The sequence below is a fragment of the Balaenoptera physalus genome, assembly GCF_965194825.1.
Source record: "Balaenoptera physalus genome assembly, chromosome: 20".
In the NCBI taxonomy this organism is placed as follows: Eukaryota; Metazoa; Chordata; class Mammalia; order Artiodactyla; family Balaenopteridae; genus Balaenoptera; species Balaenoptera physalus.
This window is the reverse complement of record NC_138901.1, coordinates 9,551,579-9,578,537: the sequence shown is the minus strand read 5'-3', so window position 1 is coordinate 9,578,537 and position 26,959 is coordinate 9,551,579. Positions and strand designations below refer to the sequence as shown.

Sequence of the window (26,959 nt, the reverse complement as noted above, 5' to 3'; positions counted from 1 at the left end):
ACAGACGTGAGTAACCCCAAACACCCAGGCCACAAAGAAGCAGAAAAAATCTGCAAACCGAAAAAGGCAAAGAAAGGGTCAGAACCCCACAGTATTGTAGTAATACTGCTCAAAACATTTATCCTCCGTCCTAGCGCAGGCATCACCTCCAAGGATTATAAGACGCAAATTTCTGACATTTGTGTTTCTATGTCTGTGATTTAACTGAGTTCCTGGTTTAATTTTTGACCCAGAGTCTTAACCAACTTAATCAAAAAGAAATATGGAGCCACAAGTCCTGCATCCACTAATGCTATTTACAAAAAAGACTTTTAAGAAGTCAATTTAGACTATCCCCACGGCCACACTGCCCTCTCTCCCCACAGAAAAACACACAAGAGAAATGTCTTTCTTAAAAGAATTTGTGGCGATTGCCCCAACAGCCTTTAGTAATCAACTCCAATGTTAAACAGTGATTAATCATGAAGTGCTTTTCTGTATAGTTTAAATACATACAAGGGAAATGACAAAATGGCCTAAACATCTCGTCCTTGAGAACATTTTTTGAAACTTTAAACCAAATTTCTCAGTGGTTTGATACCAGGACGTAGAAGTCATCTGACTTCACTACCCACTGGAATAAAAAGGTCTTTGCTAAGCACGAATTACAGAGGACGGAGGCCACCTCTTCTACATCCCACTCCCACCGGGTTCACTGATGTGAAACTTAAAGCCGTTCTGATCAGTAAGCTTCCAGGAGTTCCGTCCTGGGCTGATTCTATCACAAAAAGTTCCCCTAAGTCAAACCTGAATTTTTGCTGAAAATCTTCCAAAGTAACCCAATAAAAAGCAAGTTCCTTTCCATACCTAGAATCAGCACACATGACTGGACCACAGATCTCTCTACCAAAGGCCAGAAGGTCACATCTCACCCTAGTAGCAGATAAAAATCTAAGGCGTGAACTCTGCAAAAGGACACAGTTCCAAGATTTTTTTTCTTAAGAAACAAGTGTAAGGCTCGAGTCTCTCCAACAAGAAAACTATTTCCACATAAGTCTTTTTTTTTTTTTTTTTTTTTTAATATTAGCAACAGCAGCAGGCCTCTTAGGTCAGCATGTACTTGGCAAATGTTTACTTCGAAAGACCACTGCCTGAACGAACTGCTTCAAAGCCTACTTCACTATTTCCATAACTCACTTCAGTACTTTTCCAAAACACAGGCCCTTTGCAAAGTGTAAAAGGGGTTTCACGTGGTTCCTCTTCCCTGGCCTGAGTGTTCCAGACTCAGAATTGCTTCACAGCCCTCTCTGGCAGGATGTGAGAAATGTTGCAGGCACAGAATCCCAGCAGGGCTGATTCACTCCCGTCAAGTCACCTCGCAGCTAGGATTACTTAAGGAAAAGACACCTCCGGACCCAAACAGTGTCTCTCGCGAAGACTCTCCAACACACACACCCCGGGGCCTAAAGCCACGCACGAACTCATCCCCCCGCCCCGGGTGTGCACACACAGCCCTTTCGCTCCAGCGTACGAGGACGGAGGCCGGGCTCGCCCCCCGCAGGCCCGGGCCGGCCCGACCGACCTCGGGCGGGGGCCCCCTCCCCGGGAAGGCCGGCGGCGAGGCGGGACTGCGGGGGCCGGGCGGGCCCGCGCGCGGGGACACGGAGAGCTCACCGCGACGCCGGGGGCGCCGGATGAGGGTCGGGGCCGGGCGCGCCCTCAGCCCCACCGCTCCCTCACCTCCTGCGCCGGCGGTCCCGGTTCCTGCCGAGTCGGTCGGACAGGCGCCCCAGGAGAGCGGCCAGCCCGGGGCGGCCAGGCAGGAGGCCCAGCAGCCGCCTCCAGAACACCGGCCCCGCCGCCGCAGCCGCCGCCGCCATGGAGATCCGCCGCTTCCGCTTCCGGCGCGCGAGAACTTTATTGACAACAGCGCGCGCGAACACGGGCGGCGCGCGGGAGCCTCGAGGGGAGGCGGACCCACCCCGCAGCCTCCGTTTCCCGCCAGGGGGGCGCAGGTGTGCTGCGCGCAGGGGCCAGGCCGTGGAGGAGCAGGGCGCGGGCACCAGCATCCCCTGACTCGGTCTCGATACCGGATGGGGGTGGAGAGTGAGGGACATCACCTGTCAGACCCCACGACCAAGTTCAGGCTGGACCCGACAGGCCGAGCCCCTGCTCCAAGGTGTTAGCTAAGATGTACAGAAGTGGGTGACCGTTGACTCACCCGGGCGCACTGAGAACGGAAAATCCCCATCAGACCCAGGCGGGACCATCTTTCACCTTGTCAGCCCCGGGCCTGCAGCTCCAGGGCACAGAGAAGCTCACCCAGTCTAGGTGCAGTAAAGACCCCTCCATCCTCCCCATGCGCCCAAATGCATACACACGCTGTAACCCGCCCCTGGGAGCTACGGCTCCATGGCCAAACAGGCTGAAGGAGCTCATCCCTACAGCCAAGAACACTTTTTTGTAGCTGATTTTAAAAAGGTAACAGATGACTCTCATCTGTATCATGTGGTTCCTTGGCAGGATCCACATAGGCTGGGACTGGGAAACTGGAAAAGCTGTAGGAGATAATCATATCCTACTTATGGCGGGGAGGGGAGGTGTTGTGTGGTTAAAAGGATATGGACACACAGGATACAAAACATTCCGAATTCTGCTTTCAACAAATTACCCGAGGAAATGAATTACACATTCCCTACAGGAATGTTCATCTCAGCGTTGTTCATATCAAAAGTCTGGAAGCAATCAACACTGGAGAGTTGGTTAAATAATGGTAAATCACTATGTTGGAAGACCGTGCATTCATTAAAAAAAAGTATGTTCTAGAAGAATGGTTAATGGGAGTTCCCTGGCAGTCCAGTGGTTAGGACTCCGTGCTTTTACTGCCATGGCCCTGGGGTTCAATCCCTGGTTGGGGCACTAAGATCTCAGAAGCCGATCCTGCAAGCCACGCGGTGTGGCCAAAAAAAAAAAAAAAAAAAAAAATGGTTAATGAGGGCTTCCCTGGTGGCACAGTGGTTAAGAATCCGCCTGCCAATGCAGGGGACACGGGTTCGAACCCTGGTCCGGGAAGATCCCACATGCCGCGGAGCAACTAAGCCTATGCGCCACAACTGCTGAGCCTGAGCTCTAGAGCCCGCAAGCCACAACTACTGAGCCCACACGCCGCAACTACTGAAGCCCACGTGCCTAGAGCCCATGCTCCACAACAAGAGAAGCCACCACATTGAGAAGCCTGTGCACCACAATGAAGAGTAGCCCCCGTTCTCCACAACTAGAGAAAACCCGTGCACAGCAACGAAGACCCAACGCAGCAAAAATAAAATAAATAAATTTATTAAAAAAAAGAATGGTTGGGCTTCCCTGGTGGCGCAGTGGTTGAGAGTCTGCCTGCCAATGCAGGGGACACGGGTTCGAGCCCTGGTCTGGGAGGATCCCACATGCCGCGGAGCAATTAGGCCCGTGAGCCACAACTACTGAGCCTGCGCGTCTGGAGCCTGTGCTCCGCAACAAGAGGGGCCGCGACAGTGAGAGGCCCGCGCACCGCGATGAAGAGTGGCCCCCGCTCGCTGCAACTAGAGAAAGCCCTCGCACAGAAACGAAGACCCAACACAGCCAAAAATAATAAATAAATAAATAAAATTTTAAAAAAATAAATAAATAAATAAAAAATTAAAAAAAGAATGGTTAATGAAATTAAGAGTAAAATCCAGATTTCAAAGAGTAGTATAGAGCTTATCCCATTTTGTTAAAAATTTGAGAGTGTGGGTACAGACAGACAAACTAAATATACTAAAATGTTAACATTGGTTATTTGGTGCTATTTAAGAATTTCCAAATTGTTTACAATCAGAGAGTACTTCAGATTTTAATTTTTCCTTTAAGTTCAGATAGCTTTACAAATACAGGGTGGAATTTGATTCAACTCTTCCAAGTTAGAAGTGGTGAATCATCAAATTGCCTAATTTCCAGGAACTAGAATGAAACTATCCCTTGCTTGGTTCTACTTTTGCACCATGCCTGGCACAGGGTAGTTGCAGGGCCAAGGTGCTGAATGGCTGCACCATGATGCTGGGCAATGAGTACCACGTGGGCCACAAGAGCATCCTAACCATCCTGAAAAGAGCTGGCAGCTTCTTTTCGCAATGTGATGCTTTGCTGGATAAGGTATTAAGTGAGACAAGCAACCATAGTACCATCCTACTGGGAATTTCTGATCTAAAGTAAACTATAGTAGCACACAGAGATATTGACAGTACGGTAAATTAAACTAAGGAGTATTTACATTAAGTATAAACAGCAGACAATGACCCCAGTCCTTTCTGAAGCCACACACTGAGAGCCTCTGGCCTTCCTGGCTACTTTGAAACAGTCAGAGCTACAACAAGAGTGAGGCAACTACGACTTTGCCCTACAACACACACATTTAGAGTTGCAAAAATTTTAAATAATGGTTTTCAGGGATTGAGCAATTTTTTAGATGGTTACATTTTTACATGATGACAGCACGCAAACACTGTTTCCTCCAAGAAGTCTCATCTGGGCTAGTTAGGGAGAATAAGTAGAGGAGATAGTCATGCTCTCAGCTAACACAGGTGGCCCAGAAAGTCTGCCTGGGAGCACCTCCAAGCTGCTTGGAGGACAGGCAGTCTGGGCAGACACGACGACAGCTGCTGGGGGTTCTCAAGTCACATCTTGATGACCCCAGACGAGAAAGCATCTGTTCTCTGAAGCCCCTCGGTGGCTCGGAAGCCCATCCGCTGAGTCCCCCTCATCCTCCTGTCTGCACCCACTGCCTTCTCGTTAGTCTGCTTGCTTCTTCCCAAACAGGAGGTGCCAGGGTGAGAATGACAGGGTCGATGGACTGATGACCGAGATCATGTCTTCCCAAACGGAAAAGGAAACTCATTCATGAAAAGAAGAGTTGACGTCAGGGAGTGGTGGGCTGCTGCCCCCGATAGCGGGGCTGCTCTCCCAGGCAGGAAACACCAGGAAATCCTGAGCCAAGGGCCCGTGCCTCACTGTCTGTGATTCACTCCCTGGACCGAAAATCATGCCAGTGTAAGAGGAAGGCCCCTCCTTCCAGAGCTTGCTTTGTGAGCGAGGGTCTCTCCCAAACACAGGGCTATTGCAAATTCAGGAGGGAGGAAGGGGCTGGCCAGCCCACCTCCTGCCTTGGTGATGAGAAACTCTCCTAGGTTAGTTTGACCTGGAGGCTGCTGGGCTGTTTCTGAGGATCACACTCTAGTTTTGTAGGGAATGCAGCCTAGGTACTAAGGATGGCATGAAACCAGCCTTGGGGCCACAGCCTGCATCCCCCTCCATTCTTCTACTCCGTCACCGCCCGGCCTCACCAGCCTGGCCTTTTTACCACCCTTCAAACTCCCCACACACATTGCTGCCCTAGGATCTCTGTGTTAGTTGTTCTGTCCGCTTACAATGTCCTCCCCCACTGCCCCCCACCCCCCATCCTTCGGAGCTCTGTCTAAAGCTCGCCCTCCCCTAGAAAGGCCCTCCTGGCCCCATAACAGGATTTTATTTTCTTTCTATTAAGAACTGTGATCTAATCTTATTCATTGGTTGATTGCCGTGTCTTTTGTCTTCCTGCCCCCCCCCGCCCCCAAATGTGAGGCCTTAGAGCACTGAGGCACTGAGCGCCCAGAGAGGACCTGGCACCAGAAGCCGACTCCTTCATGCTGGTTTGATAAATGCATGCATGGCAGGAGGTGCGAGCTCTGGAGCCTCCCGGCTGCAGGAGGGAACCAGCCAGTTTGTGCTTTTCCACCAAGGGTGGCGCGATGGTGGCTTGGCCTCCTGGGATTTTACTGACCTGCTGCCACAGATCACTTTGCAAATGTGGCAGCTCACAGAGCCCTCGGTCTCCCCTCAGGCCACCAGCCCTTTTCCTACCTTCATTCTCCCTGGGATATGCTCTCCCCACTGAGCTATTACCCTGATCTTTTCCAGCCCTTGATACTCTTCCCCCCCCAAAACTAAGACCTGACCCCAGTCCTCCCTGGCATGAGACAGGCTTCTGTTCCCCCAGAGCAGAGATTGCCAAATGTTTTCTTAAAGGGCTCAGTGGTAAATATTTCACACGTTGGGGGCCAGTCTCAGTGGCAACTACTCAAGTCTGGTGCAAAAGCCACAAGCAGTAGAAATGAGTGTGGTTGTATTTTCAATAAAACTTTATTTACAAAAGCATCCTGCCAGCCCTGCACCATAGTTTGCCAACGTCTGTTTCAGAAAATGGCTTTTCCCTGGGCTGCAGCAGTGGACCTGGCATGGGCCCCACCGGGCTTGTATGGCCCTAAAACAGGGAGAGATGGGGTCTTCTGGCACCAGGGACCTGAGGAAGTTGGAATTGCGGGCTGTGAAGAACAAATTGGCCAAGCACTGAGTTCAAACCAGCAACCTCGCTGGTAGGGGTGGAGAAGCGGTCAAGGTTCTTGCATTTGTCATTTAAACTTTTCAGTGTCAAAAATCTTGTCATCTGCAAAACAAAATACCTATTGCTCAATGGCTCTCTTGCCACAAAGAGGCCCAGGATAATCTGGCATTTCATCAGCAAGAAGTCAGAGCCCAAATTTCTGGAAATGCCTCCTGGGCAGAGCAAGCCAGTTTGCTTCTCTGTCCCGGTGAGAGATAAATGCAGCTCTCAGCTTCAGGGGAATCTCAGCCTCTTGTGGTGTGGCAGGCAGCCAGCGCCACCCCAACCAGGAGCTGCAGGCCTCCTCGTGATCCAGCAGCCCAGCCCGTGGGGAGACACGGCGGCCCGTGGCCAGTTATGTCCCAGGGAATCCCAGGCTCCCCAGGAGCCACTTGGGTGGCGGAGGTGAGCTGCTGGGGGTGCTTCCTGGCAAAACCCCACCCTGCCTCACCTTCCTCTGCTTCTCCCTGCCCAGCCCTCATGGTGATTTGAAGCAAGAGGCTAGGTGTGCCCCAGGACTGGCACCAGAGTCTCCAGCAGGACAAGTCTCCTTGTTGAGATGAGGCCAAATCAGACCAGGCCCCAGCAGCTGGGAGAAGAGGCTCCAACTCCCAGGCTCAGGCTTGATTTATTTCCAGTCTCCTGGAAGTTAGGAAAGAGACTCAAAGGAAATCCCCCAAAGTCAATCGTCCTTCTTACCCCTTAGCCTAGAGAGGTGGGAAGAGAGAAGCCAGGTAGAGCTGCCACATCCATGCCTGCAGCTCCTGGCAGGAAAGGGAGTTGGGGGAGGGCGGTCATCCTGGGTGGTGGGCTATGCTGAGCTGGAGAGCCCAGGTCCCATCTAGAGGGCCCACCAGACCGGCCAGATTGTTCCCCAAAAGCCCCCAATTCAAATGTGGATGAGAAATTGCCAGATTTTTAAATGTTGTCTCAAAAATGTTAAATTCTGTACAGGTCAACCAATGCATCTGTGGGCTTCATTCAGCCTGTAGCTCACCACTTCACAGGCATCTTTTGATCTTTAAAAAAAAAAAAAAAAAAATGCCCCAGATACCACAGGAGGAAGGGTAACTGTAGAAGGTCATAGTTCATCTGTACCTTTTGCCTTTTGAATGTTGAACCATGAGGCTGTCCTGCCTGTTCGTGAAACATCTTTTCGCTTTACAAAGTTCCAGAAGTCAGAGGTTGTGCCTGACCCACCTCCCACAGTAGAATGGAGTAGAATATTCCATCTTCTCTGCTCGTAGCTGCCTCAGGTTGAGCTCAGAAGCTGGGGACTAAGGCCTTTAGTGGGTGGGAGGGAGAGTGAGAAATGAGACAGAAGTGGACATTGGGAAAGACGCTTGGTGGCAGAGCCCAGGCGCCCTGATGCTGGTGGTGCACCTGTCGCAGACTCTGCTTGCTCCTAGCACCTACAAGCTGGGAGACATGGGGAGGTGACCTCTCCAGACCTCGGCTTCCCATCAGTCTGCACGTGTCCCTTCCTCAGGGGTTCCCTTCAGATGTCTCCCCCTATAGACTCGGTGTCCCCATAATATGCTCACACAGCCCCTGTGACTTCTCCTGCAGAGTACTTAGCACAGTCGAAATTAATTAATCATGACATCAATTGTGGGAGAACCTTGTACTTCTGGAAAGAATCTAAGCCCCATGAGGGCCCAGAGTGATAAATTCCAAGCATCCAAACCAATCTCTGACACATAGTAGGTGCTCAAAAGTTACCTCTTAAAGAAATGAATGAATGAGGACTTCTCTGGCAGTCCAGTATTTAAGACTTCACGCTTTCAATGCAGGGGACACGGGTTCGATCCCTGGTCAGATAACTAAGATCCCCCATGTCGTGGGGCGTTGTCCAAAAAAAAAAAAAAGGAATGAACGGATGAATGGTTTTGTAAAGTAAGTTTTGCAGGAGCAAGAAGTGACTCTGAGTAGGTCCACTTACCCCAGAAATCTGCACTGCCACCAGCATTTTGTTTATAATTATCGGGGTCTTATGAAATCCTGGGCAGGGGGCAGCTCACGTACCCAGGTGAAGACACTCTGAACTCCACTCATGTGAGGCCAGGTGAGTGCAGCAGGGGCAAGAGGCAAGGTGGAAAGCAAGGGAATCGGAGAGCCAGCCCCCAATGTCATACCTTAGAATCTCACCTCTGTCCTTGCTGGAGACTCCCACCTCCCACTCCTTCTGAGTCACTTCTCTGCCATCCCGGCTGGTTCCAGACCTTGGGAGCCTGCGAGAGGATACATCACATCCCTTTGAACTTGTCCAAGAATCAGTGCGTGCCAATGTGTGCTTCAAATTCAGAGGAGCCAGGGACCTTCCTAGGGGTGTCACACACCTGGATGGGGGACTCAGGAGGTTTTCGTGGCAACCCTGCCACTGCAGGGAGCCTGAATGCAGGGCCAGGAGGTCAGTTGAGATGCTGCGTGCACGCCCGGGGAGAGAGGGTGAGCAGACCTGACCCAGGAGCCCGGTAGGTCGAGGGCTGCCCACTGCCGTGCTCCAGCAGCCAGCCCAGCTGGCTACTGTAGGGCAAGCCGGACCCTTGCATCCACCTGGTCCCCCACCCATCCTGGCTCTCCAAGGGCGTCTGGAGCCCAGGAGCCTGCCTCCATCCTCACCCCCCTGCCGGCTCTCCCTCTCGGGGCACTGCCACTTCAGCTCCAGGCGCCGGGCCAGGCCTCATTTGCATTACAGCCCAGATGGTTCACCACAGCCTCGCTTCCCAGAACTGCCCGCTACCCCGGTGTCTGTTCCCGGGCGCAGGAAAGGGCACGGGTGCATGCACAGTGGCCGCTTCAGAGCAAACAGAGACTATTCCCATCCCAGCTCAGGACAGAGCAGGGCTGGTTGGTTTGGGGTCAGGGGAGATAGCTGGCTAGACGCTAACGCCCCTCCTTTTCTACCCCCGACTCCGAACTTGGAACAGATGTGGATTCTTCTTCGAGCCGGTGGAAGAAACTTCTCCCCCCTCCCAGATACCCGACACACACTTTGTACTCTCCAGGCCCTCCTAGAGTCACCCTCCCACCCCCTACCCCCTACCCCCTACCCCCTCTGTGGGTGGAGGACTGGGGCCCCCGGGCAGGGGTCTGAGCTCAGACCCAGCCCAAGTGCCAGAAGGGAGAGGAATCTGAGAAGGCAGGGTGGGTAAGTGGGTGGGTGGGTTGGTAAAGTGTTTTCTTTCCCTCCCTCGGCACTTTTTCTGGGAAATGCCAGAGGCCAGCTGGGCCTGGAATGTCAGAAAGAACTCCTCCACTGCTCACAGACATCTGAGCCATAAACCTTTTCATTAGCTCTGCCGCCCCTCCCGGCAGAAACAAAGGCCTGCAAACTGGAATGGCGCTTCCAGCTGTGGGCCATTGTCCAGGCCTCCCCCGCCCGCCCCTCAGGATTGTCTAAAGCAGGAAAGAGAGAGGTCGGGGTCAGCCTGGTATGCGACCCTTGGACCTTTCCTCCTGCACAGGAAAGGTCATCCCTGCCATTGCCCTGCGGCTAGCAGGGCCGGTTCCCGCCATCAGTCCTGGTGGGCAGGGGCTTCAGCTAAGAGGGGCTAAGATGCCCAAGGAAGCCCAGCCCTGGGAGAGACTCACTGGGGCAGCGAGGGGCAGGGCTTCCAAGAGGTCAGGTGAGACACACACCCCCCATCTTCTCCAAATTGTCCAAGAGAAAGGGGGGCAGGAGAGGAGAGACCTCATTGCCTCCTGCCTATTTCCTGTAACCATCAGCACTAGCCTATGAAGCTCCAGAGGGAAGGAACCACAGTCTTTTCCCCACCACTGTATCCCCAGGCTTCCCCAACTAACTGGCATGTAGTAGAAGCACAATCAACGTGGGATAAGTAATATCAGGCCACTGGGCAGTTAAACCCAGGGTGCCTCCTTGTGCAGTAGAAAGCCCATCAGTCTTGAGACAGAGGGAGGCCTTGGGCTTGGTGTTGAGCAACTCCTGTGGTCTGAGGCCAGTCTCCTAACCCATCTGGCTACAAAGGCAGCCACCAAACAGAACAATGGCAACGTTAGTGCCCACGCCCAGGCTGGCTCCCGGAGGACACGGAGATCATGTGTGCAAGTATGGAACCTTGTGTTCACCAAGACGTGCCAGAGCTTCCTGCGACCACCCCACGGGCACCAGCATTCCCATCTGAGAGGCTTGGGCAAGAGCTCATCATCTGTCACACACCATGAGTAAGTGAAGCCCCACGGGCAGCTGAAACCGCTGTGTACTTCCCCTCCATCATGAATGAATATCTTTATTATCTTTATGACCAAGCACCTTTGCCTGGAAATGGGATTCTGACTTCATAAGAAATTCTGTAAAGGGAGAGATTCTGAAAAGGCAGGAGCCTCCTAAATCCCGTAGCCAGGGAAACAGCGTGGAGGGGCAGAGGGGCCAGACCTGGATAATGGTTTCTCACCTCTACCCATCCCCAGCAGACAGGCAAAGTGCCTTAGGTCAGGTCTGCCCTGGTCTGGGCATCTCTCTTGCCTGGAAGAAGGTGTCTGGGAGCGTGCCCTGTATTGTCCCGATCTCTCCTCCCTGACTTTTCCAGCAAAGTTTGAGTCTTCACTCCCTTTGTCTTCTGATTAGCAGGCCTAATAGTCTCCATCAACCACACAGGGGCTTCTATACCCTCCTTCCCAGCTAAACAGCTGCTCCTGAGCCCTTCAGGAAAAAACCAAAAGCTACTCTAGAAGAAAGCAGTCAGTAGTATCTAAAAATGATGGAAAACAGAAGTCAACACAATCCCTTATTTAAAGAGCCATTGAGCACTTTCTATGTACCAGTTTCTAGGCTTCCATAGGAAAAAAAAAAAAATCAACTATAGTCCTTTTCCTCTAGGTTATCAGTGGATGAGTAGGGCATGTTTGTCAGCATAGAAAGAGCTACCCTGGAAGCTTAGACTGATCTCTGCCAAATCTTAGAGGAAAAGTAGAAATCAGCCAAGGTGTGGAAGGTAGTTCCACCCAGAGGGAAGCAAACGTGCAAAGACCCAGGCCTGGGGAATGTTTTGGACACAGCCTGGAGCTCCATGTAGCTGGAGCTTGAAGTGTCAGTGGGGCAGAGGCAGCTGATTAAGCTGAGAGGGAGCAGAGAGCCTTAGACGTATACTCACTGAGAGGTTTGGATCGCCACAAAGGCAATGGGAACCCCCTGGAGATATTAGAAAGCCAAAGGGAAACTTGGTGACTGGCTGAACCGTTTGAAGACAAGCAGCTTTTTGGAATGTATCTTATATAGGAGATATATAGCTCTCCAAAACATAAAGCCATTTATAGCCATATCCATCTCCTAGTAGCCCAAGCTGCAGCAGCTCAGCCCTCCTCTCCTCCCTCTCCCCAAAGACTCCGCAGTGCTTTCAAAATAATTATAGCTAACATAAATTGAGCATTTAATATGTGCAAGGCACTATTCTAAGCATTTTGCATGCATTGGCTCAGTCCTCACAACCACCTGATGAAGTAGGTACTATTATCAGCCCGTTTTACAAGTAAGGAAACCGAGGCACAGCTGGGAAAGTCAGTGGCCCAAAGTCATACAGCTACTGGGGTGTGGAGCCCGGACAGCAGTTCAGTCTCCTGAGTCAGTATGCAGGGAGCCCTGCCCCTCTCCAGCAGGACAGCTTCTTTCAGGCCCCTGGGCATGCATGATGACCCCGCCCCTCCTCTCTGCTCTTTAAATCATCCAGGTACTCTTGGGCCCACTCTATGCTCCCCGCCAGTCATGCAGCCTTTGCTGCTGGCTCTTGGCAGAGCCCAGGCTCACTTGGGTACCGTGCTGTTGACATTAGGACTTACCTATTTCGGAGGTATGAGTCTCTCCAACCAGACCGGGGAATCCCAAGCTCAGGGGCTGTTTCTTCCTCTTTATCTCTCCCGCCCCCACTTCTGACCCCCTCTCCCCCCAAGAATGAATTATCACAGTCTCATAGGATCATAATTACAACCACTTCTTTCTCATGACGCTCAACACTTGGGGGTCCCATGTCCCCTCACCTCCCCTGTATCCCTGCAGGATTCACCCAGCACTTCTGTGTTCCCAGCGCTTTGCCCCGTGCCTGGCAAAGGTAGGCACTCAATGAGGGTTTTTGGAACAGATGAATGAATCTAACTTGTGTCAGAGCCTTATAATTTACAAAGCAGTTTCTCATCCATTAACTCAAGGGCTATTCCTTGTGAGTCTTCCTTGTCCTCCATGGGGCTCAGCACAGAAGTAGATGGTCATGGTGCAGCCTCCTAAGCAATGGATGCGAAAAAGAATGAACTCCTGATTCTACAGAGAAGGAGAATCCATTTCATTAGCCCGCAAGTATCTGGAGGGCAAAGACTAGGTCTTATTCGTCATTATATTTCAATGCCCAGCACAGTGTCTGGTACATAGAGTCCAATATTTGTGAAATGTGTTGAATAAATCAATTTCCCCCTCTGCAGAAGTAACAAGACTTCTTCCTGACTACTGCTCTCCTAACAGAATCCAAAGGGAGAACTGGACTGAATTACTTCCATGTCTAGCACATTTTGATGTGCAGAATCTTTTCTTGTCTTTTTAATCTCAGATCTCTGATGGGAAAAGATTATTATTCCTACTTTACGGATGGCAAAGCTGAATTCCAGAGAGACTGGGTGTCCTGACCACATCTCACTTAGTCCCCTGACATCTGTGGGGAAGAGAAGTGATGGCACAGACCGAAGACACAGCGGCAAGTTGAAGGCACAGTGAGGTGCCTATCAGCTCCTAGAGAAGCAGAGGAGCCAGGTCTCTGAGTTCTAAACTCCCGAGGATCTCTCCCTTCCCTTCTGACTCCTTATCTTCTGTGGTATGGCATCTGGGAAAAGGGCAGCGTCCAAAGCTCTCAGCCCCTGCGTCCTGAGAGATGACGATCCAAGTGCCACTTAAGCTAGTTCTCAGGTGTCTCCAGCACCCCACTGCCCGTTTGGGGACAGATGGCAAAACTTTCCATCCTTTGTAAAGCTGGCCCTGGTTAGCTCAAACCACCCACATCCACGCCAACGTGACCAAGAACAGATCCGTTGTTCACCTCAATCACCTCCTCTTCTCACCCCCGGGGAGAGATGGGGCCCCGACACTCAGAGGGGGCGCACATTCTAGGCGGTCCCGGGCTCTCTGGAAGCGGGCTGAACTGAAAACTGCTTTCCGGAAATCCTCCACTGCTGGACTTCTATTCCCAGGTCTAATTCCAGACTGTGATGTGAATTCTCCTCGGTCCCCCGAGAAGGTCCCCCCCGCCCCAGCTCCTGAGCCAGCCTCCCCACCGCCCCTTCGGGTTCCCGTTCCAGGGCTTGGGGCGCGGGGTGGGGGGCGAGCAACACCAAACTCCGCTCCAACTAGCAGACCCCAGGGCGCCCTCTAGCGGACGCGGGGCGCGGGGTGGGGCCATCGCTCGCCCGCGGGCCAGTCCCGCCGCGTTAAGAGCACCTGGCCGGACCCACACCTCACCTGGCAGGTTTGGAGACCCAGAAGTGCGAAAGCGGTTGTTGTTTGCGTTTGTGTTTTTTTGGTGGTGGGAGGCGTCACCCGTGTTGGCGTCGGCAAAGAACCTAGCAGTGGGCCGATGGGCTGAGGCCGGACAGCAGCCACTCAGGCTGCGTCCCCTCCACCCTCAGGACTCCCGGCTTCACCTCGGGGACATGCCCACAGGTGACTGTCGCGCGTCCCCACCGCCCCGGGCTCCCAGGTCCGGCCCCAGTTTCGCGGCCCGGCCTTGGGGTGTCCCCAGTTCCCCTGAGGCAGGCATGGGCCTCCTGGGGCCGCGATCGGGATCTCGGGCGGGCGCGGGAGGGCGAGGGGGGTCTCCCCGCGAGGTCCGAGAAAAGGGAAGGGGAGCCGGGAGCCTCTCCCGCTCGGCCTCCTGGAACTGCCCGCGCTCCGGGAGCGGCGCCCCCGCCTCTGCCAGAAACTGGCCTTCTTAGAAGGGAGGGGGAAAGTGTGAATGAGAAGTTGGGGGCGGAGCGCGCGCGGGGGAGGGGCCGCTGCCAGGAACGCGCCGCCGGGGCTGGCGCCTAGCCCGCCGGCCGCCCCGGCTGCCTCGCGTTGCGCTTTGTCTCTGCGCGCGTCTCTGCGGGTCTCTGGCCCTGCTCGCGGCCCGCCCTCGGTCGCCCGCGGCCCCTCCCTCCCATCCGCGCACAGCCTTTCATTGCTGCGAGTAGTGACTAAACATTACAAGAAGGCCGGCCGCGCAGTTCCAGGAATCGGGGGGCGGGGCGCCGCGGCCGCGTATATACCCGCGAGCGCGGCCTCAGCGCCGGCTCCGACTCGGACTCCCCGCGCCGCCGTCGCCGCCGCCGCGACTCCGGCCCCGCACGCCGCCCGGCCGGCCCAGCTCCCGCCGCGATCCCTCGCCTCGCCCCCGCCCGGCCAGCCCGGGGGCGCGCAGGGGGCAGGGCGGGCGTCCCGGCGAAGCCCGAGGGACGCGCGCGCGAGGCCCCTTTGTGGACTTCACGACCGCCAACATCTGGGCGCAGCGCGGGCCACCGCTGGCCACCGCACCGCCGCCGCGCCTTGGGGACCGTAGGAGGGGCAGCCCCAAGGCCAGAGACTTCGGTTTGGGACCAGGTAGGAAGGAGGGGCGCGGCGTGGAGGTGGGGGGGGGGGCGGTTCGCTAGTCCCGGGAGCTTTTCCCGGTTTCCCCTCCCCTTCCCGGGTCATTCCCGGCAGGGAGGGGACGAGATAGGGGGCAGAGCGGATGGAAGCCGGAGATCCCAGGTTCCCGGAATACCCAGGCTGGGGCCCTCGGGCTTCTCGTGTCCTCTCCCTACCCCCATGCCTCGGATTTCTTTCTCCGTCCCTGCCGCCCGGGGCCACCGGACTGAGCGGCGCCCAGAGCGTCCCGGGGGCCCTTCTCCCGCTCCCCACCCCGGCCACGCTCCTGGAGACCCAACTTCCGCGCCCGAGTTTCCCACTCGGCGCCTTCCCAGTGCGCGCTGGGGAAAGGGCTGCCTGGAGGCGGGGGCTGGGCGGGCTCCGTGGGGTGTCTGGGTCGGAACGAGGGCCCAGGAGAGCGCCTCCGGGGCAGCTGGTGTCCCGGCCTCTCGGCGGAGGCAGGGGAGCCGGGGTGGGCCGGGCGCGCTGGAGGGTTCCGGGTACTCACGCGGCGCGCGCCTTCCTCCCCGCAGCCCCCCGGGATGCGGTAGCGGCCGCTGTGCGGAGGCCGCCGAGCAGCTGCAGCCGCCGCCGCGCAGATCCACGCTGGCTCCGTGCGCCATGGTCACCCACAGCAAGTTTCCCGCCGCCGGGATGAGCCGCCCCCTGGACACCAGCCTGCGCCTCAAGACCTTCAGCTCCAAGAGCGAGTACCAGCTGGTGGTGAACGCAGTGCGCAAGCTGCAGGAGAGCGGCTTCTACTGGAGCGCCGTGACGGGCGGCGAGGCGAACCTGCTGCTCAGCGCCGAGCCCGCCGGCACCTTCCTCATACGCGACAGCTCGGATCAGCGCCACTTCTTCACGCTCAGCGTCAAGACGCAGTCGGGGACCAAGAACCTGCGCATCCAGTGCGAGGGGGGCAGCTTCTCGCTGCAGAGCGATCCTCGGAGCACGCAGCCAGTGCCCCGCTTCGACTGCGTGCTCAAGCTGGTGCATCACTACATGCCGCCCTCCGGCGCCCCCTCCTTCTCCTCGCCCCCAGCTGAACCCTCCTCCTCGCCCCCAACTGAACCCTCCTCCTCCTCGCCCTCCTCCGAGGTGCCCGAGCAGCCGTCCACCCAGCCGCTCCCGGGGAGCCCCCCCAGGAGAGCCTATTACATCTACTCGGGGGGCGAGAAGATCCCTCTGGTGCTGAGCCGGCCCCTCTCCTCCAACGTGGCCACTCTGCAACATCTCTGTCGCAAGACCGTTAACGGCCACCTGGACTCCTATGAGAAAGTCACCCAGCTGCCTGGGCCCATTCGGGAGTTCCTGGACCAGTACGATGCCCCCCTTTAGAGAGCAAAGGGCAGGGGTAGGGGCTAGGGGCCCGGGTCCCCTCTCCTCCATGGCACATGGCATAAGCACAAGAATCCAGCCGTGAGAGTCCTGCAGCTCTGGGTGAGCTAGGGGGCGGACAGGCCCCTCCCTCCGGTCCTCCCCCCGCAGAACTGGGCGGGTGGTACCTGGAATGTGTTTGAGGGGAGGGGGAGAGCCACCTGAGCGCCCCTCCCCCACGCCAGCTTCTCCGGAGGAGCCGGCTGGCCCAGGGGGACCACAGCAACGACCTCAGTGGATTCTCTCTCCTCTCCCGCTTTCTCCACCCCCCTGCGCTTCCAAACAGGGGACACTGCGGGCGTGTTGAACTGGTGAGAACTGCCGGGGAATCTTCGAACTTTCCAACGGAACTTGTTTGCTCTTTGATTTGGTTTAAAACAGAGCTTTAAACCTGAGCAGGTCGCAGGCCTGGAAAAGGGTGGACGAGAGAGAGAGGGCGCCTCAGGGGCCCAGGGCTACCGGCTGGCCAAGGAAATGGTCACCCCCATCGCCCAGCCCAGGTGAGGAGGGTGGCTGCCTGCTCCACCTCTGGCACTGGGGAGAAGGGCAAGGGGTGACCTGAAGGGGACCTTTCCGCTTCCCCTCTTCCTCCCCCTTCGGACAGCCCACCAGAAACACAGGTCCTACAGTCCATCTAATGCCGGAGAGCCCAGGGCCCTTCCCCCGTTTTAAGGGGGGAGTGGCATTTGGAAGGGGATGGATGGGCTGGTCAATTCTTCTTTCCCCACCCATGCTATACCTTTCAGCACCTGGGGGATGGGGCTGGAGGAGATGGAGGAGATGAGCCACCTTTGACCCCAGATCCTGGACAGAGAAGATGGGGGATTCTACTTTGTGCCTCCTGACTATATCTGGCTAGGAGATTTGCCTTAAATGCTCCCTGTCCCATGGATAGGGACTGGCACACAAGAAGCCACACACTCAGCCAATCCAGGCAGAGGCCAAGAGATTCTCAGAGGGGCATACACCGGCCACACACCATTTGGCGGGGGAGGTCGGAGAGGGATGGGGGGAGCAGAGATCCATGCCTTCCACCTGAGCGCAGGAAGAATGCCAGCCCAGTTGGTACTGGCTGGCCAGTGGTGCCTGGGCTCTGGCCAGAGCAGAGCCACCAGGCTCCACAGCCCTCCCAGACCCTGCACAGCCCTCCCTCCTCACCCTGGGGGACTGGCACAGACAGGAAGTCATCGAGAGGCCCTGCCACCCAGCTGCTCCCGCTCTGCCATAGCACTGATCAGTGAAAACTTACAGGAATGTAGCGGGGATGGAATTACCTGGAACTGTTCTTTTTTGGGGAAAACTAAACACACAAAGTTTTCTGTGTCAGGTATTGGGCTGGATGGGGCAGCTGTGTGTTGGGGTGTTTTTTGGTTTTTTTTTTTCCTGTTATTTTGTTTGGGTTTCGTTTTTGTTTTTTAATAATGTTTACAATCTGCCTCAATCACTCTGTCTTTTATAAAGATTCCACCTCCAGTCCTCTCCCCTCCCCCCACCCAGGCCTTCGAGGCTGATAGGAGATGCTTGAAGAACTTAACAAAATACCAATCCAAGTCAAACTTTGCACATATTTATATTTATATTCAAAAAAGAAACATTTCAGTAATTTATAATAAAGAGCACTATTTTTTAATGAAAAACCTGACTTGAGCCTTTCTCCCCCGCCCCTTCTGCCTTGCTTGCTCTTTCACCCACACCTACACTCTCCATCAGAGGGCGGCGGCTCTACCCCCTTGCTGCCCTGGCGCTCCTCGTGATGGAATCAAACTCGGCTTCACGTCACTGACAAGCTAAGGCAGCCACCTAGACTGTACCGAGAGGGGTAATTCCTGCTAGTCTGATTCAGATCTGACCAGAATATGCAAAGCAAGTTCGAAGGAAGCGCTTCAAAGGGCTTGCAGGGAGTATAAGCTGAGCTGTGGTCAAAGCTTTTAGAGGCTCCAAGCTATTAGAGGCGCTAGGCTCCTTGGCAGGGAGGTGTTCCGAGAAAGCCCAGACTATGGGGTCCTGGCGGTGACCCGTGACCTAAGCACAGCCGGGTCCATGGGAGGTGGGGGGAGGGGGAATCCCGATGCAAACCCTGCACGCAGTGGGGCCCTCCCCAGGGGTAGGAGCCCCAGCCTGAGAAGTGGATGGGGCCACATGCCTCCCAATAAGAGCAGCCATCTATTCACCTATTTTCAGCCACTCCCACCCTCCGGGCACTCAGAGACCACCTGGGTTGGTGGTCACCTTCCCAGCCACCCCTACCAGGCTGGTGTTATCACCGCATATTCTCAGACCCAACTGTGTGCTCCATGGGAGCAGGGACTTGGACTGGTCACTTCTGATGCCTAGAACGGTGCTCAGTAAATATTTGTTGGCTGAGTGGGAGCGGCATCTCAGGTTCACAGAGGTTAAGCAACCTGCCCAAGGACACACCTCTTGGGAATGTGGGAAAGACACAGGTTAGGAATCCGGGAGCCTTTGATTTTTCCAAAGCCCAGGAACTCTCTCTGCCTCCCTTAAGTAGGCACAAAGTATATGCCCGGGGTTGCCCCTAGATAGGTCCCCCCTGCAAAGTCAAGAGGTTGGTAACCGCCCCCCCCGCCCCCCCCCCCACATACACACTCAGCACTAGGGTTCTGCTAAAAAGACAAACTAAAAGTGCCTGCTCTGTGACATTTTCCTTCCATGCTTCTTCCTCCCCCAAGGCCCTAAGCCTGACAGCTGGATAAGTGTTCTCCCCAAGTCAGGGGCCCCATCCCCTCCTCTGCCTCAGATGCCTGAAACAAATGCCAGAGCCCTCTTCCTGGCCCCTGATAAGCTGCTCAGGAATCAGTGTCCAAAAGGCAACTGAGAGTAAATAAACAAAGTCGTTTTTCTTTCCCATTTCCTGGACTTTTGGGGAAAATAACCTAAAGTGACGAGAAAGGGCCAGGCCAGGCATGAGACCGCTGAGTAGACAGAGCACGTTAGGAACCACACCAGAGAGACTACCACCTCTGGAACTGGGAATGCAGACCCAGGCAAGGTCACCTTCCCAGAGCACAAGGTCAGGTGAGGGGACCCAGTGGGGCCTGGCTCCCCAGTGCCTTGTAGGAGGACGAGAGCCCGGGAGACTTTTGGTAGGCTCTTCCCCACCCCACCATCTGCTGGCCTGACAGCCTCCATGGAACCTTGGAACCCAGAGCACACGAAGGCCCCGTCCTTGGCCCAGAAGGCAGCTGTTTAGCCAGGATGTCCAGTGTTTAGAGGGTGCTAACGAAAGGGCTTGCAGGGGGGAAGTGGCTCTCCCTACCCCTTGGAGGTTGAACTCAGAGGCAGAAGACCCCTGACTCTTTTCCCTCGCTGCCCACCCCACCCTTCTTCCTTCCCATAGGTCTCTCCATTTTCAGACCACAGATCGGACCAACCTTCTGGTTTGCAGACAAGACAAAGTGACTCCCAGAGAAGGAAAGCAACTTACTGGACTTCACACAGCAAGCTAACGGCAACATCAGGACAAGAATCTCTCAGACCGCTCTGCTCACCAGCACTTTTCCCTGTTTTCCCTCCTCATACCAACCCGTGTTGCAGAAGTCTTTCTGTACTTCTCAGTCCTTTCAGAGGCAGACACCGCTCCTCCAAAGGACTTTGTGGGCGACCCTCTGTCCTGGCCGCCAGAGGAGGGGTGCGCCTGGTTCGCAGATTTGCTAAGAAGCGTCCTGCAGGGCATGGGGAAGAGTCTTTGCGGCTTGAGCCTCAAAGGGGGTTAAGCACAGGGGGTTAAGCCCAGCTGTGGGTCCCTGGCCAACAGAAAGGGAGGAGATGGAGCTCCCCAGACCGTGGGCCCTATTACCCTGCTTCAAGCGCTGTAGGAATCCACCCCCAAGAGGTCCTTATCCTCTCCCCGGTGGTGCTGTTTTTGGGCAGGCCTCCTGATGAGTTAGAGCCAGGAACGGGAACTCTGAGGCCTGCTCTGGGGGAGCGAAGGAAGGAGGCCACAGACAGGGGAGCTGGAGATGGAAAATAAGCGGGCACGTGTGTCCTAGTCTAAGGATGTTTAGGAGGGGTCACCGCCGGAGTACCAGGCAGAGAGAGAGAGAGAGGGCAGAGTCAGATAGCCACAGAGGGAGTCTAAGCAGAGACAGAAGCCTGCGGGGTGGGGGACAATGTGCACAGGGACGGACCGGGAAGACCGAGGCCGAGGTGGGAAGAACCCGGTCCCGGGCGCACCTTCCCGCGCCGCGTCCCGCCCCCTCCGGTTCGGGCGGCCGCCGGGCGAGCGGGCAGGCGGGCGCGTCGCTCTGGAGGCCGGCCTCTGCCAGGAAGAGTCACTTCCCGGACACCGCGGGAGCCCTGACGGAGCTATGCGAAGAATGTCCGCGCGGAGCCTGGCGGGTGGCATCTCCCGAGCCCGCGCCGCTGCCGCTGCCGCCGCCGCCGCCGCCGCCGCCGCCGCCGCCGCCGCCGCAGCGGCCCAGCCGAGAGTGAGCTCGGAGGGCAGGCCACGCCCCCGCCACGCCCCCGCCACGCCCCCGCCGCCCGCGGAGCGGTCGCCATGGCAACGGAATTACAGGCGCAGAGTGCTGTTTATTCTCAGCCGAGTGCCAGGAAATTCGGCCGGGAGGCTGCCAGGCGCACCTCCCTGGGGTGGGGGGCGGGAGAGGGAGGAGAGAGGATGGACCGGCGCGCCCGGGGCTTCTGGGGGGAGAGAGGGAGGGAGGGAGGGAGGCAGTCCTTCGTCCCTGGGGGTCACTGACCCCTCCGAGGGGAGGCTGCTCAGAAAACCCTGACTGTTTGCCGGCCATGAGTGGATCAAGTTTTCCCAGGGGAGCCGAGAATCTACACCCCCCCCCCCCGGCCGGCAGCCCCTTCCCCCCCAGACCACTGTCCTTGGAGCCCCCCAGCCCCTGCCTGTCAGTCACTCATTCACTCACTCATTCATTCATTCACTCAGCAAGTACCCATTAACACATCCTGTGCGTCAGGGGATTGATTGTGAACAAGACAAGGCCCTGCTCCTCCTGCTCTCCAGAGATTTAGTGGAAGTGACAGACACTAGTTAAAATGTAAATAAAATAAACAGACTGCTATTTGTGCCGCAAAGACTCATCTTTAAGTCACATTTCCAGTACCTCGAACATCCACAGTCCTGTCTCATCCTCAGGTATGGCGACCAGCTTGTCCTGGGTTAGTATCCCTGAATGTCCAGGACATTTGATCACCCTTCCCTTGGGTCACACATCCATTTCAGTGATAGTGAAAGTGAGACTTGGATTACAAGGGCAGTTATTCCAGGGTCATGGAGCTCATTAGAGAGAGCCGGAGGTCCTACCTGAGAATACAGGGCTTTTTGGGCTCAACCCTTCTCACCTCCCCCTCCCAAGGCTCATGAAAGCCAAAGAAGCACCTGCGGCTAGCCCCGAGGGAGTGGATGAAATTGCTGATTCCCGGACTCCAAGCCCAGCTTTTCTGAATCAGAAGCCCCAAGGAGAGTGGGGAATCTCAATACTCAACACCTCCTCAGGTGACTCTGCGACCACTCGCTTCCTTTGGGGAAGACAAGCCTGGATCCTCCTCACTTCCTGGGACAGGGAATTTCCTCCTTGAACCTTGACTAAGCCAGAGCTGGGAAATCAGCAGGGAGGGAAGGCCCACGATCACTGCCCACACTGGGGCAAGTGCAGACAAGTGCAGCCCTTCCCTCTGCTGGGCTCCAGCCCCTGGGCCCCAGGCTGAGGATGGCAGGGGGAGGGGGATGGTGCTCCTTCCCCCAGTGCTGAGCCCTCCCAGCTGTGCTGTGCTGGGAACAGGCCAGGCATTTGTGAAACCCTGGGTTAGCCTGACCCACTGTCATGAGGACTGCCTGTGGAAGCTGGCGCGGGGAGGGGGATGGAGGGCTGTTCCCAGAAGTGGGGAGAACTCTGGACTTCCCACTCCTGAGTGCTCCGGATTGCAGCACAGCCTTAAGCAACAGCAGTGGCCTGGAAGGCTGCATTGCAGAGAGAATCAGAGGCCCCCGGCTCTCATCTGAAGAGAAGCCAGGGCTCTGAATACTAAAACTGCACGCTTTCCTCGTAAATACGATCACAGCTGCTAGTCGTTGTAATAATCAGGCCCAGCCTTAGAGAAAGGTGGAAAACCTAGACTTAAAAGAAGAAGCAAACAATGCAAGCTCGTTATCTACATTACACAAGAAAATGTTTCCTCTCTTTCACCTCCCCTCCCCCAAATCTCAAATCTTCTTTTCATACAGAAAATGCTATTTGGTATCCATAACGTTCAGGATGATGAAGGTATAGACATCAAACATAAAACCCATGAGGATCCGGTCCTCCAGGAGGCTGGTGTGATGTGTACACAACCACAGGGGGCGCTATTCACAGTATGATCTTTGTGGGTGGGGGTCCCACGAAGTTGTGTGATGGGGGCTGCAGTGTTTCTGAGCTTTAGGGTGCATGAGTACCTGGTGCTTACCTGCCCAGTGCCCCAGGTGATATCAGTGCAGGTGGGAGCCCCGTTCTGGGCACTGTGACCAATGCTGGAGAGATCACTGCCGACGAGGAAACATTCAGACTTCAAGAGGCTCACAGTCTGAAAGGGGAACCAGACGTGAAAACCAAGAAGTATCCTAAAAAGGAATGAGTATAAAAATAAAATGGTATACAGGGTACAGCTGGAGGCCCCCAGGAGGAAATGACCTACAGTGGTTTCCCAGAAGAGGTGACTCTGGTGATGGGAAACAACAGGTGTTCCCTTGGCAGGCGTGGGACAGTGGGGCATTCTAATGATCAGAAACAGGGAAATGGCCAAAAAAGGGAAAAGAAGACTTTGGGGAACTTCAAGACGTTTGGTGTGTCCCCATCAGGCACTTCCATGCCAGGCTCATCTTCTAAAAATACTGCTTTCATCATCATGTCACACACACAGCCCTTCCCCATAGGATGCACACTGGTTCCCATGGCACTTTCCTCTAAGCCGCTTCCAATACATTCAGACTCACACCCTAGAGGAAAGCTCATTGTCTTCAACTCCCCCACCCACTCCACCTCACACTGGGAGACTTACTTCCTCCCATCAAGGTGGTCTCCTTACCTGCCCACCATAGGCTTCACACCTGTGCTCACCTGTGAGCCCGTTTCACATCGGGGTTATCCCACCAGCCCAGACAGCCCTTCTCCCTCTTCCAATTCTGCCTCTCTTTGGTGGTTGCCAGTTTCCTCCAGACTGGAATATGAACTCTTTGAAGGAAGAACTCTCTTATTCATTCCTTCGATGATAACTTATTGAATGCCTACTCTGCACCAGGCACTGGATCTTCCAGTTTTTTACATTCATCACAAAATCCGGCAGAGTCGGTGGCGCCCAGTGGAAGCCCACCAAATGCTTGACCCCGACTGTACAAAAGAAGGAAATGTCTTTAAATAAAGGGGTTTCTGGAGTCGTTAAAATATGATTTAAATCGTTTACAACTTTTACTTCGGGAAGCAAATAGGCATCTTTTATTTTTAATACCTTGTGTTGGCATGAATAGCACTTTTGTTTTTTTCAAAACACATCCTAATATATTATCTCGCTCTTCCCTCCTTATATAACTCGGAGGTAAGTGAGGCAGCTCAAATGAAATATGTTGCGTTTTCCAGATGAGCAAACTAAGGTGTCAAGGGATTTAGGCGTGCCTCAAGTCACACAGACGATTAGTGGAAGGAGCAGACTTAGAACACTGATCACCTGCCCTTTCCACCACTACCTGCACCTGTGTGTGTGAGAGTCCCCACCATCCAGGACCTCCATTTAGCAGCTACTGTGAGGGCCCCCCAAGGGACCCAAATGGCAGCTGGATCCACACTTGGCTCTCATCAGAGACCAGTCAGCCCTGGGGGACAGTCCTGGGGCTGCCATTCCATCCATGGAGACTTTGGGTGGTTGCAGGGAACGCCAGGGTCATCCCATCTCCCAGCGGCTGGGAGCCTCAGACGTTCAGGGCTGGTGTTCCCAATGGACGTAGAATTGCCAAGGAAACTCCAGCGAGACCTCTGGCCAACCCAATGTGCAGAGTTTTGCGTAAAGCCTCAGAGAACCCCAATATCACTCTAAACTATTCCTTCTGGAAGCTGGGGGAGGGATGAGATGAACTCTATATCCCCTTCTGCAATACAGTTCTATAAAAAGGCAGCTGGAGGGAAAGGAGCCAGCTTGGGAGGGAGGCAGGCTGGCTTTTGAGCGTGGTCCCCTAGCCATTTGCTGCCCTTTTCAGTGTTCCTTGGCACCTGGTGAAAGTAGGCAAGGGGGTCTGGCAGGAAGGCCACCCAGAAGCTATTCTGAGACCAGCCAGCATTGCCCAATCAGGGGGTGGGGACAGTCAATGGAATACTGCCCTACACACTGGGGTTTCCCCACTGGACTCCTCAGGCCATCACTCCAGGGGTTGGCTGGGAACTCAGCAAGGACCCTGACCAGGCTCTGGCCAGAGCCCTGGAGTGGAGGGGAGGAGCCTGCAGGCATCCTGCCAGGCCTCTCCAGCCTTAGAGAAGGAGCTGAGAAGGTCAGCCAAGGGGCCCAGCTGCAACAAGAGACCTTGTGCCCACACCAGGGTAAGGACTGAGCTGGTCCATCCTGAGTGGGGGAGGGGAGGGGCCTCAACCCTGGCAGAATATACAAGGCCCTGGGACCATCAGGCCGGGCTCTGTCACTGGTAGGAGAGACATCTGGAGAGGAAGCAATTAAAAGGGCCAGATGCCCGGTAGAGGCTGCAGGCCCCCGAGAGAAAGATGGAGAAATGGCCAGAGATGCCTGGACGACTTCCTGGATGTGCCCGGGCTGGGCACGTTGCTGCACACACAAGCCGCTCAGCACATTTTGAGCTCCGTCTGTAAACGCAACGCCCAGTACCATCCCTCCGATGTGCGCTGTAGATGAGCTTTCCATGGGGTGATGCGTGATGGTGAATCACCCCAGTCTAGCTTCCCACTGTGAGCAACACAGCTAACCGGGAGATGACTGACCAGGATTCGGCGGCGAGGTGATGGCAGGGGTCCGAGCTTTCCTGTGGGAGGAGAAAGCTGGCCTGAACCAGGATCACAGGTGTTCTTGGCCTTGGAGGGAGGATTCGAGCAACTGAGTCAGCCTGCCCAGGACTCTGCTCTCTGGTCTCAGGGGCCCTCCCTGCTGGTCTCTGGAGGGTTCAGTGGGAAACAGACAAGGACTGCACGAGAATGCTGTTGGCCTTGGTCTCCCCCTGGCCTGTGGAGTAAGAATGAAGAAACGTTCACCATCTCATAGGCCCTCTTCTTGGCCCCGACCCTGCAGGGAAAGAACCTTCACCCACATATTTTGTTTATTTCACATACTTTCGTGGCCTGCTTCTGATGCGCCAAGCACTATTCTAAGCACATGAAATGTAGGAACAGGGTTTCCCTGGTGGCGCAGTGGTTGAGAATCTGCCTGCCGATGCAGGGGACACGGGTTCGAACCCTGGTCTGGGAAGATCCCACACGCCGCGGAGCAACTAGGCCCGTGAGACACAACTACTGAGCCTGCGCGTCTGGAGCTTGTGCTCCGCAACAAGAGAGGCCGCGACAGTGAGAGGCCCGCGCACGGCGATGAAGAGTGGCCCCTGCTCGCCGCAACTAGAGAAAGCCCTCGCACAGAAACGAAGACCCAACACAGCCATAAATAAATAAATAAATAAATAAATTAATTAATTTTTAAAAAAGTAGGTAAACATATATATATATATAAAAAAAAAGCAAGGTAGGAACATTTCTTGGAGCATTTAATTCTCCAGCAACCCCATGAGTTAGTTCCTATTATTGTCCCCATTTTTATAGTGGAGGGAACTACAGAACAGGGATGTAATGTGACGTGCCTAAGGTCACACAGCTAACCAGGAGCAGAGCTGGGTCCAAACCCAGGCAGTTGGGCTGCAGCATCCCTGCCCATGGCCAGCATCTGCCAACCCTTCCGAGACACCGGACATGGGCACAGGAGCCCGGGACCGGCAGAGGGCAGAGCGCCACTGTGTGGCAGGAAAGCTGGGTGTGTGTCCCAGATCACTGCTTCCTGGCAAATGACCTTAGGCGGGTACTTAACAGTCTTGCCCTGGTTCTTAATCTATACACAGGGATCTCAACAAAACCCACTTCATGGATTGTCGTGAGGTAGAGACAAGACCATGTCACAGGTTTAGTATTATTAGCAGGTTCTCCCTGGGACCAGCAAGATTCAAAATGACCTCCCACATTCACCCCCATCCAACCCCCCACACCCCTGCTATGAGGAAAGTGGAGCCTGGCAAGGCTTGGCCACCATTTCCCGTCCCGGGTGGGAGGAGGATGCTTAGGAAGTGTTCCTTCCTGTCTCCTCCTTGGTCTCTTCCAAGCCTTTCCTTTCTGTGCCCTGCTGCATTTCCTTCTTGTTTTCCACAACTGCCCTCTGTTTGACATTTGGTGCTCGTATGAGTTTCCTGGGGCTGCTATAACAAAGGTCCACAAACTAGGGGGTTTAAAACAACAGAAACAGATTTTCTCACCGTCCTGGAGGACAGAAGTCCCAAATCAAGATATCAGCAGGGCCATGTGCCCTCTGAAGTCTCTAGGGGGGGAGTCCTT

The 26,959-nt window shown here is 55.1% G+C and overlaps 3 protein-coding genes and 1 long non-coding RNA gene across 22 annotated transcripts in view; 1 reads left to right on the top strand and 3 right to left on the bottom strand.

Annotated features, from left to right (window-relative positions):
• The window catches only part of PGS1 (phosphatidylglycerophosphate synthase 1), a 67,589-nt gene extending 64,677 nt beyond the window's left edge, over window positions 1-2,912 (bottom strand). For 6 of the 15 annotated variants that reach the window (XR_014257849.1, XR_014257850.1, XM_082442993.1 and 3 more), the window contains exon 1: window positions 1,720-2,907. Coding sequence is in view for 8 of the 15 variants with exons in the window: in XM_082442993.1 (XP_082299119.1) it covers window positions 1,720-2,096 (377 nt within the window). In the remaining 7 variants the exon portion in view is untranslated. Of the gene's footprint in view, window positions 1-1,719 lie in introns of all 15 variants that reach the window. The other 9 variants (XR_014257844.1, XR_014257845.1, XR_014257846.1 and 6 more) reach the window with 6 other exon arrangements.
• Window positions 2,913-3,634: 722 nt separating this feature from the next.
• LOC309650966 lies at window positions 3,635-15,578 on the bottom strand. Of its 5 annotated transcripts, none has more exons than XR_014257853.1 (4): window positions 15,520-15,578; window positions 8,132-8,640; window positions 7,508-7,693; window positions 3,635-7,051 (listed from the first exon to the last, which is right to left on the bottom strand). It is a non-coding gene; the product is annotated as an uncharacterized lncRNA (long non-coding RNA). The 5 variants fall into 5 exon arrangements; XR_014257854.1 differs by lacking the exon at window positions 15,520-15,578 and adding an exon at window positions 13,869-14,541; XR_014257857.1 differs by lacking the exon at window positions 15,520-15,578 and having other exon boundaries at window positions 8,132-8,232; window positions 8,545-9,389.
• Window positions 15,579-15,632: 54 nt separating this feature from the next.
• Window positions 15,633-18,025, top strand: SOCS3 (suppressor of cytokine signaling 3; the record flags this gene model as incomplete). Its single annotated transcript, XM_082443041.1, has 1 exon — window positions 15,633-18,025. One exon carries the CDS (start codon window positions 15,633-15,635, stop codon window positions 16,347-16,349), a length of 717 nt encoding a protein of 238 aa, XP_082299167.1. The 3' UTR covers window positions 16,350-18,025.
• Window positions 18,026-18,108: 83 nt separating this feature from the next.
• The window catches only part of LOC309651212 (uncharacterized protein), a gene marked incomplete at its 5' end in the record, with an annotated part of 30,491 nt that continues 21,640 nt past the window's right edge, over window positions 18,109-26,959 (bottom strand). The window contains one exon of the mRNA XM_082443656.1: window positions 18,109-25,592. The remainder of the gene's footprint in view (window positions 25,593-26,959) is intronic.